The sequence below is a fragment of the Pinus tabuliformis genome, chromosome 1_1 (genome assembly GCF_031772625.1).
Source record: "Pinus tabuliformis cultivar Carrire ecotype Pingquan chromosome 1_1, CPIR1, whole genome shotgun sequence".
Taxonomy (NCBI): Eukaryota; Viridiplantae; Streptophyta; class Pinopsida; order Pinales; family Pinaceae; genus Pinus; species Pinus tabuliformis.
The window spans coordinates 124821532-124832878 of NC_142297.1; the positions used below are offsets into that span (position 1 = coordinate 124821532).

General features: G+C 37.9%; 1 protein-coding gene across 1 annotated transcript; it reads right to left on the minus strand.

The window, feature by feature from the left end:
- Positions 1-8945: 8945 nt before the first annotated feature.
- Positions 8946-10911, minus strand: LOC149211961 (peroxidase 66-like). The gene is made up of 4 exons (XM_089390511.1): positions 10627-10911; positions 10043-10231; positions 9790-9952; positions 8946-9487 (listed from the first exon to the last, which is right to left on the minus strand). The coding sequence occupies exons 1-4, from the start codon at positions 10864-10866 to the stop codon at positions 9081-9083; spliced, it is 999 nt and encodes a 332-aa protein (XP_089246637.1). The 5' UTR covers positions 10867-10911; the 3' UTR covers positions 8946-9080.
- Between the last annotated feature and the right edge of the window lie 436 nt (positions 10912-11347).

Here is an 11347-nt window from a genome sequence, read left to right on the forward strand (position 1 = left end):
GGATTGCCTACTTCTATTGTAAGTGATCATGATTTTCGATTGGTTGGGAATTTTTGGTCAAGTTTATGGAACTTGATGGACACCAAGTTGAAGAAAAGTACAACCTTTCATCCAGAAATAGATGGTCAAACTAAAGTGGTTAACATGTCAGTCATTCATTTGCTAAGAGGATATTGTAGCAAACATCCTAAGTTGTGGGATGAATAGTTGCATTATATTCAACATGCTTACAACCGAGAAAAACACTCTTCTACTCTAACTTCATCTTTTAAGGCATGTCTTGGTTATTTGCCTAAATCACCTTCGAATTTCATCTTTTAGGAAGATGTAGCTATAGATTGACATAGTGACATAGACAAAGCAAAGAAATTCATTGAGAAATTCAGTTGATTCACCAAACAGTTCAAGAACAACAAGAAAAGAGTAAAGGCAAGTATAAGGCAAGGCATGATAAGCATCATGTGGATCATCAGTTTCAAGCAGATGATGAAGTTTGGATTTACATTAGCAAGGAAAGGCTTCAAGGTGAAGGTAAAAAGCTACAACCAATTGGTAATAATGCTTTCAAGCTTGGTTTGCCTTCATGTATGAAAATATATTCCATTGTTAACGTTGAAAATTTGAGATTATATGAACCTCCTTTGATTGAAGATCAAGGAGAGAATGTTCAAATTCCATCTATTGAAGACTTATCTCCATAATTTCTTGATGTGCTTCAACAAGACACTATACTTGACAGAAGGACAAGGACAACAAAAAGGGGAAGTATTGATTATCTTTGGGTGGGTCTCAAAGATACACATCCATCAAAGGACAAATGGATTAAAGTGGGGAAGGAGAGGGAACAATAACCTCATCTGTTCAATAATTAAAAGTGATCCTTTTGGGGTCCAAAAGGCTTCCAGTGGGGAGGAGTGATCAGGTGCTCAAAATTATGCTCAAAAATCAAAGGGTCAGAATCTTGTCAAACTCTACTTCAGATTGAAGAGCTCGCCATTTTAAATCTAATGGTGTAAATGACACTCAAATCTGAGTTCGTATGTAGAAGTTAGAGCAAGTAAAAGTTCAAATTTGATTTGCCTACATGGCAGGATTTGGATGATGTGGCAAGTCTTCAAAGAATAAGAGGTGCCAAGTGGTAGCCCACTATTGGCACTTACAAATCGCATATCACAATGGTAGGTGAAAAAGGTGTTTCAAATCGGCCCCCGGTAGGTTGGGTTGTGATGCAATCAAATCGCAATTGCAATCGGTGAAAGGGATTGGCAAACAAGTATTGGCCTCAACTCCAACGCAGTTTGAGTTCTCGGGTGCATTATGTTATTGTGTTACAGTTTTACGTTCCTGTGGGTTCGTGACATTGCATCACAATATTTTGTTGTGTAAGCCCGTTGAACTTCTTTGAGTTCCAAAACCTAATAGACCCTGGACACACCATTTGTTTATGCTACATTTTAATAGACCGTTGAGTCCACCTAGATCACATCGCAGTGTTCCGCCACTAAAAAATATCTTCTGCCTACTTGAACTCACCGATTGTGATTTACGATATGACCGACAAGATATGGCCAGCGGTGCGGAGAAATTATTTCCCAATTAGCAGATTTTGGGGCTAATTTGTATTTTTCTACCGGATTTTGAGCATTTTGTGGAAAGAATAGAGGGAGAATTGGGAGAAGTCATAAATTCTTTAGTTCTTATCCAAATGTGATGTAAAAATAGTCAATGCTAGCAATTTTGAGTATTCTAAACTCATTAAGATAGGTTTCAGAGGCATCTGAGCATTGAAAACACACTTTTGATGTAATTTGAGCATAATAGAGAAGCCCAAGCCATTAGAAGCTGGACCAAGGAGGTGTAGCCTAGGAGGGGTGAACTCCTTTATCATGTGCTTGTTGTGTGTTATATTTTGATGTTCTTTGCTATTATATTGCTGTTGTTTAGCATATGTTTTTATGTTAAACTATTTATAACATTTACTTAAGGAACTCTCATGGGAATATGTTAATTATGCAAAAGTTTTGAATCCTTGAGAACTTGAAAAAGAAAATGATAATCATATTGGGTTTATTTCTGAATGGGAAATTAGCACAACATTACTAATCTGCTCCAAATCATATAAGTGTTAGCTACTCAGATGAGTCTGTAACCTGTATGGAGACAGTTTCATCAGTCTGTGCATGTTGCACCTCCTGTTGTGTCTGTCCCTACTACGCTTCCTTCTCTCTTCTGTGCAACTCCTATCTTCCCAGAGTTGCTGCTTCAACTCTTGCAACTCCTTTTCTGTTTGCTCTATCCTCCATTTCTCTCTTTTCCTTTATGCGTTCCTCCTGTCGCGTTGTTTCCTCTTAGCCTCAATTTCCAAAGCTGCTTTCATCACGAGTGGATCTACTTTAAAATTATGGATTTATTCTGCCTTTGTGTTGTCAACAACCCTTCTTTTACCTTTGTCATGTGTAGGTCTGCTACCCTCTTCCACTGCTGATGATTGTGCTCTTTGAGATGCTGCTTCCCTCTGCTTTGCTAACCATTCCACAGCTATGCCGACCGGTTCATTAAGCCTGGAGAGGCTGTGACAATATCTCCATGGGTCTTCCTCAGGCCAATGACATGCCCCATGGATCCAAAGAAATTTCACTCTCGCACAATGGTCCTTTATTAAGCAATGCAAGTCATACAGATTGAAACTTCTACTGCCTAAGGTGAATCTCTTGAACTCCTCCATTTCAGTCTCAAAATGCTTGAGATTCCATATCTCGTACAACCCAATCTGCAAAGGAAGAGCGGGCCAAGGCACCTTCTTCTTCCTGTGCAGTATAGATAACAACCTTTGTGAGATGTGATATGACACCTCTTGCATGATGAGCTTGTCCATGGAAAAATTAGGTAGAACATGCGGAGGTTTCTCTATGTTGTACATCCGTATGAAGGTACTAAGTAGTGAGGCATACCAATCTGCTATGTTGATCAATGCCTCCATTGATGCCTGCGACATGCAAGGTGGATCCTGTTGAAATATCATTTTGTACACCGAGGTGACAAAGTGGTCTGAAAACTGTGTGATAAATTTGTGGAAGATGCATTCAGGGAACAATCTGCAATAAGTGTGCATAGAGGTTTCTAAAGGTGTCCATGCCCAACTTAAACCTCGGAATTGTTGACAGGCATAGATTGCATCCAGTATGTATGCGAACATGTATATCTCCACTTGATAACCCCTGGGTGGATGTTGGGCTTCTGTCACCTGTTCCTTCAACCTGAGAGCCAACATGTTGGACCAGTTGCATGGCCTTCCTTCGTTGGCCAGTTGGTCCAATGCAATCACCCAGCTCTGCGGGAAGGTATTTATGGTCTCTTGGCTGTAGAAGCGGCATGAAAATATGACCAAGTATTGATATGACTTTTGTAGTATCTTCATCTTGTAAATCAGGCTGTGTGTTATCCTAAACTTGGTTTCCTCTTTCACCCAGCTCTTCATGATATCTCTTGAGTTTGCTCTACTGCTGGGTTTTCTTAAGGGTTTCTCCAATTTGATCACCGACTGTGGAAAGTGGTACATCTCCAGAATGTCCTTCACTATGAAGGTAGCAAGATCCATCCCACTGAAACTATTCAATGTCATCGTCTCAGGATCAGTGTGCAAAAAAATCTAGTGTATCATGTCCGCGCATGGAAACACGAGATACCTGCATGCAATCCAGTACAATCTAGACTTGTGGATGTTGACATAGACCTTGCAATCTTCTAGACCTTCCTCAAATGTGCCTAATAATGTATCATTGATGTCCTACCATTTCATCTTAATGTCTCTATCTATGAACATCTTGGTGTCTTCGTAAATGGGAAGCTCATAAACACTTGTGCAACTACATCTCCAGTTGCACTTCCAATGGTGTCATTTTACCCTGCTCTCTTGGAGGCCATTGTATCAATACTGCTGAGAGATAGACGAACACTTGATATACCTGGAGAGATAGAAACACTCATGGAAAGCAATATGTCAGTTGAATACCAAAACAAATTTGAGGACTATCATGCAACATACCCACCCGGGTGACTGACTGGGAAGATTATGCAATTTTCACTGGGAGGCTGGGAGACTGACTGCCAAAATTGCGCAAAGCACAGTCCGGGCTACCCGAAGGTTGACTGACTACTAGAACTGTGCAATTCATAGTCCAACCTAGCCTACTAAGGATTGAAACTGTGAAATGCATAGTTTCAGTTAGCAAGGGAATGAAAACCTACAAATTTCATTGCATAATTTCTGGGGTTAGCAGGGCACTACTTCTCAGAATCACGCAATGAAATCGTGGAGGTTAGTGTTGGCCATATTTACACATATTCTGGAGGGAAGGTACAACCTTCACTTCCATAAATGCGCATTGCTATCCGGGGAAGGCAAGATCTGGGCAAAGGCATCCCAGACCTGCCAACGGGTGACTGAAAACATGAAGAGGTTTGAATGCATGGTGAGACTGAGTGTAAGCAAGAGTGAATGATCATGCATGCAAAAAGTGAATGCAAGATTTAGAAAATGAGAAAGCAAGCATGTGTGTGAAGTGAGTCACCGCAACGATGATCATTAGTGAAAAGACAGTGTCATGCATGCAACAACAATGAGATGCAATGAAAAATTTAAAACAACGCTTCTAAAAGGTAACATGCATTAAAACGAAAACATACGTTCAACAAAACCAAGCAAACAACATTCATACAAAGCGAAATACAAAAGGCGACAGAAAAGCAGCAAATGACATGAAAAGCAGACTTACCCAAAGAAAGCTGAGTTGAATGTGCAAAAGACTCCTAGACGTGATGTGGGATGTTAGAGCTCTAAGATCAATGTGAGAAATAAGCTCTGCAGCGTTGAATAAATAATTTTGATAAGGATGGGGTTTATGACACGGATGCCACAAATCTAGGAAAAAGCGGAACTTGGAGGGAGGTTTCTAAAATGATCTTTGCATGTAACCTCCAGTTGCTAAAAATAGATCCCTAAAATCTAGGGATCCTTTTTGCATGTTGATTTTTTCTATTTCGGGAAAAGCAGCGCATGCATTCAATTTAGGAATGCTCAGTGTTAGAGGAAACCTGTCAACTTGAAGGCACATGCAGCAGTTTGCAAGCATGGGAAAGGGATTTGTGCAGTTTCTAGACTAAACAAGGTTGGCTGTCCCACAGGTATTGTGCAATTTCTGGGGTCAGCAAGTCAATACCTCCTAGAATTGCACAATTTCTAGGCTAAAGCCCAGTGTCAGGCTGGATTGCGCAATTTCCTAAGGGAGGGCTATTTGGCTATATTGCGTAATTCTGGATCTCAGCAGGTAGCCCAACAGGATTTCGCAATTTCTAGAAGGAAGGTTGGTTCCCCTCCAGAATTGCACAATTTTCAGAGGGAACATCTCAGTTATGGATTTTCCTAAGTGCAAAATGTTGGCCTGTAGGTGGGGGACAAGCAGGTTGACATGTACAGGCTAGCATGCCATTGAAACTCAACTAAAGCCTATGTACTTACTTAGTGCAAGACATGCTGCTAAGGATGGTTGGTAGGGAGGTTCCAAAACGAAGCTAAGGAAAAATTTTGGGGGGTGGTTGTAGCTGCTACAACATGAAAGAGGTTTCCCATCTCCTGAGAGCAAATGTCGCTTGTAAAGTATTTTCTATTACAGGTTGTCTTATATCATGGGCCCAACATGCCAAACCTTACAGGGCTATCCCATATTATACATTTTGGGGGATTTGGTGAGCTCAGAACAACCTCATTTTCGAGGGTAAAGTCCCAGATATCAAGATGGCAGTTCTCAAGATTGCTGCATTCTTCAATGAAATTGGTCCATGGAATCCCAAGGCTCCTTCTTGATTAGTGACATTGGTTGATTTGGATGGGATATTCCCCATATGTTTCTTTGACGGTACATCTGTAGGTGGAAGATATGGCTGTAGTGTATATCTTCGTATTGAGCCCTCTTCTCTATATCCTTTTTTTCGGTTTGGTGGGTTTGGAGACAATTGCAGGGTAGAGATGATTGCTTTATGGAGTGCTCTTCAATGTATCTCTTGGATAGGCATTGAGAAGGTTGTGATCATCAATGACTCCCTCACTATAATTTAGTGGATACATGGCAGGTGTGATATGGATGTCCCTCCTCTATGCAACTGGATGCAACAAATCTGAGACCTAAAATCTACCATACCTAGTGTGTCATTTTAGCATGTATACCGAGAACAAAACCTGGAGGCAGACACTCTTTCCAAGTGTGGTGTGGCTCTCTCAGATGGGCATATGGTTTATGAATATGTGGTCGATGGTATCATTTGTGGCCAAGGTTATTTTGAGATCTGATAGAGAGATGTTCCGTTCTCTTACCCATAAATTTTGTACTCTGTCTGTCTATCCCTATTTTGTTATGTTTTTTTCTATCAGTATGAATATATAATTGAGAGTCTTATTGGAAGATTCTAATGACATATTAATGGTCAAGTTTTTGCTTATATGTATGGAGTTTACAATCCAGCTTGGGAAAGGCCCGTGTTAGAAGTATGCTAATGTAAAACAATCTTCACTTCTAATGAAGACATGTTTCTGTTTTTTTTTCTTCTGAAAAAAAGTTCGCATGAGGGATTCACTGAAATGAGGTGAAGAAGTGATATAATTAAAATGATACTCCATTGTGTTTAGAGATTCTTTTAAAACTTTATGGAGATATATAATACCGTAGAAACATGGTATTTTCGTAAATAATATTAAAATATTTTTTGTATTAATTTAAAAGAAAAATATATTTATTATACCCACCGGTATGGTATTATACATGTTTTTGACTGAAAATACTTGCTACTTATCCATAGTTTGACATTCGGAATTTAATTTTGTTATTATTATTTAAATTTATTTATTTCAAAATTGATTGGTTGAGGACTTATTATGGGTTGTTTAGAAACTTCCATTTCTATTAGTTACTAATTTTTGGTTTTTAGTTTTATTTCCTTTTTATTTTGTTTTTTTTCTATTATTTCAATTTTAATGAATTATAGTTTTTTTTCTCAATATTTTCAATTTAAGAATTTTTAAATATATTTTAATAAATTGAATTATATTTTTTTTATATATTAATAAAAAAAAAAATCACACACGTGGGCACACACATATATAAATAAAATGTATATCTTAATATAAACAATATTAGTCAACCCCAAGGGATAGCTCAGTTGGTCAAGTTCTTGTTGCTAAGTACCTCCCTTATCGAGAGGCCACAGGGTCAAATCTCCTCAATGGGTAGATCCAGGGATATCACAGGGTCAAATCTCCTCAATGGGTAGATCCAGGGTGAAATATCATAGGGTCAAATATCCTCGATGGGTAGATCCAGGGTCAAATATCACAAGGTCATAGGGTCAAATACCATAGGGTCAACTCTGCTCTGATGGGTCAAATATCACAGGGTCAAATCTCCTCGCTAGGTAGATCCAGGGATATCACAAGGTCAAATCTCCTCGATGGGTAGATCTAGGGTCAAATATCACAGTGTCAAATCTCCTCGATGGGTGAAATATCACAGGGCTCGATGGGTAGATCCAGGGTCATCCAGGGTCAAATATCATAGGGTCAAATCTCTTCCATGGGTGAAATATCACAAGGTCAAATCTCCTCGATGGGTAGTCCAGGGTCAAATATCACAAGGTCAAATATCCTCGATGGGTAGACCCAGGGTCAAATATCAAAGAGTTAAATCTCTTCGATGGGTAGATCCCTTTCGGTTGACCTACCTAGAGGTCATAGGGTCAAATAATATTATTATTCAATCACATTTCTTAATTTTTGGTGATGACATTCAAAAGTACAATATTTTATTAGTTGTTTTATTTTTTGTGATGAAACCTTTGTCTTTATTATTTTTTAGTTCAAATAAATTATATTAACTCTTGTTTAATATTAAAGTAGATTGGTTAAACAATATCGTGTTATTATACATTCAAATAAATTGAGTATATGAACCACATTTATTAATGTAATTGTGTTGGTATATGTAATTTAATAATATTTGAGTCTCACTTTGATATTTAGAGTGATCGTGATTAGTTGTGTATACTAGCACAACTTTGATTTACTCTAATTGGATTTATTAGTGGTAAAAAATAAATAGATAATAAAGTTATATGATGGATAAATATAGATAAATATCAAAATATTTATGTATAATTTAATTTAATTTATATACAATTGAAATTTGGCCATACAAAATAAAGGCAACAAATACACTACATAAATTTTAAAATCTAAAATCTTTCATTTTATTCATTAAATTGTATACGTTGAAAGTGTAAATTATTAAGACTAAACCATCTATGCATTTTATTTTTATTTTTAAAAGAATAAAAATTCTGAAACCTTATTAAGCTGAAAGTGCGGCCTATATTGAACTTAAGAATTTCAAAATTTTAAAGGATAAATAGCCAAATTTAATAATCTAGAAATATATTTTATTACATAAAAATTTTTCAGTTTCTTTGGTTTACTCTTATCTTTAATTTATTAAAAAAAATATTTTTTTAAACCACCTGTTATGCCCTTATGTAAACCTGGTATGCATCGTACTGATTATTTAAACTTGCACTCTCATCGCCAAATATGATTGCATTTTGGTTGCAGTTTATTTAGAGGGCGCTTGTCAATTTGCGGGCTACCGAAAGAATATTAGATAACTAGTTTATATTACTAAAGTTTATCTTGTGATATGTTAATTCATTTATCAAATAATAAGTCGAGTGACTTGAGATTCTTTTTATGGTATTATTTTGTGTAAAACTTATTTCGAAATTATTAAGATATAAAGTTTAATTAAATATTATTAAAACACATTAATGAGTGATGTCAAAAAGAACCCACTGCAGATTTGTAAGCAAATCTATTTTGATTTTGCTTATTTTGGTCGTTGAATAACTTGAGCAATCAAACAATTTATTGATTACGGAAACAGAGGATCCTCTTAAAAATAGAAACAATTATCAAGGGAGCCTCTTGCATCTTATAAAAAGAAAATGAATTGTAGGAGCGTATAATCCCATATCAATCCTGTTCAAGAATTCACTTTTCTGCAATTCAATCGCACTTCTCCCCCGCTGGTCATAACTCCAACACTTCCCAACTTCTGCATTGAGGTTTCAAATGCTTTGAAGAAGGCATTCTCATCCCTTGCAAATCTCTTCACCATCATCTTTGTTGGGTTGTCCAGAAATAGCACCTGGTCGGAGCCAAACACTCCCTTTCCTTGTACCAAATGTTTGAAGTATGCGTTGTCAAACTGGGTGGCTGTGGAATCCAGAAAAGCCCCTGCGCTGCGATTGTTGTTAGGTTGAGGGCACACCGTGCGTAAGCTCTGCGCAAACTGTGGCTCCATGGTTGGATCAACCTTAAATGTAGCGTTGAAGTTATGAAGTCTACTCTCAAAGGAAGAGCAGTGAGAGAAGCCCAACGTATGCCCACCTGATTCATAACTCAATTAAAATTCAATTAGAGATAAAAGTTACAAAGCGGGGTTACCGTATTTTCATGGTAATTTTCAATCTCTTGACTTTCAAAAACAGATTGCAACAATTCTGAAATGTAAATGTCGATCATATTTGAGTTTAGTGGCACATTTTACAGGTATACCTCATCTATCAGATATATAATTTAAAAAAACATAATAATATTTATCAAGCATTCCCGAATTTGTCAGACATGATATTAATATAAATCTCCTCCTTGAATTTAGGAGTATAATTAGAAGAGAGTTCTGTAAGCACCTGACAAAGCGACAAGATCACGGACAGATAGTCCACGGAGGGCAAAGCTTTGAATGAGCTGAGAAACGTTGAAGGTGGGGGCTGGCAAATTCCTTGTATCATTTGCCCTCGAGATGAGCCCGTCTTTTCGTCCCTTGAGAACGTCCCACTTTGGACCCCCGGTCTGTCAAATCAACATTTCAACTAATCATATATATATATATATACACGTTTAGCCTGTTATCTAAATTATTGAGAGGAGATTATAGTGTACCAGAACTACAACATCTCTGGCAGCGATGGCGAGAATGTCAGCGCAGGAAACAGTTTGTGGACAAATGGACTCGAGCTTCGCCTTGGCATCGTCTAGTACGTAGAAGGCGCGAAGTGAGACGTTGGGTGGTGCGTCTTTCTCTGGTTCATTGCTTGGAGTGGAGTCTAAGAGCACCGATGCATCGCACCCCTGCACTCATTTACGCCACCGCCAATGTCAATACCCAACCGCCTCCATTTAGGTTAAAAAAAACCAAAACAAAACTATAAAATCAAACAGATTAATCTCCCAATAGTTGATGCTGCAAACAGATTACACAACATTGAGAATTTTATAATTCTAGCGATCACTTTAGTGCGCAGATTTATAGAGTCCTTCTAGATTATATATTCTAACATTAATATACAAATTCTATTATTATTCTACTCTCATTCTAAACTCTACACTACTCATGATTTTGATGAAATAGTAGTGGGAGCCAAGCCAGCCCTAAATATCATTGAAAACATTGAAAACTTTTGGATTCAGGTGGGAGAGATGACTCTACACTGGTTAACTATGATATCAAAAATTAATGGAAATACCCTAATGAAGCAGTCGTGGAAATGCATTCGTAGAATGCGAGCAGGGATTTTAGGGTCGAATTGGGTGGCGTTGCGTATGGTATCTCTTATCACAGTCTCTGCACTTGGGCACGATAGCTTGTAGTAATCCTGGCTCAGGCCTGTCAATGCATTGGCCCGACCTGATTCTGAGACGATGCAGATAGAAACAATTAGTAGCAACAGTACCATGGAGGAGGAGTGTGTAATTGTAAGAGCCATATTGAAGATGCACAGCTCTGCCACTATGCTGAGTAAAGAAATGGAGCAACGTCTATGTCGGCAGATATCATCTAGATGTAGGTCATATATAACTAAGAATAGAAGGAGAGTTATATCTTCACGAAGGAAGTTCGGAAACAGTTCTTCAAAGGCACTCATCATATATATTCGTGGGGTCTGTGGCCGCCCAAGGTTGGATATACTTGAAGGAAGAAGCACTGGATGCATACTCCCGAAGTCTCCGTCGGTCCGCTTCCCTCCAGTGATATGGTACACCGTTCCAAATATACGAAATCTTCTCGAGGGGCGGTTGGCGGGTCTGTTCGTCATCTTCCATTCGGGGAACTTCAGATTTGGAAGCCAAAAAGGCTCACACTTTGCAGGGAGAAGATGGATTCGGGGAAGATAAAAAGGATAATAGCGGCAGGGATTTAATTAATTAATTAATATTAATTTATTAATTGTAAAATTTTAAATTTAT

Coding starts and splice junctions, on each gene's coding strand:
- LOC149211961 (XM_089390511.1), bottom strand. CDS start 10,866: ATGGCTCTTACAATTACACACTCCTCCTCCATGGTACTGTTGCTACTA. Junction 9,953..10,042: donor CCAGAGATGTTGTAGTTCTG/GTACACTATAAT, acceptor TTGATTTGACAG/ACCGGGGGTCCAAAGTGGGA. Junction 9,488..9,789: donor TGATCTTGTCGCTTTGTCAG/GTGCTTACAGAA, acceptor GTTATGAATCAG/GTGGGCATACGTTGGGCTTC.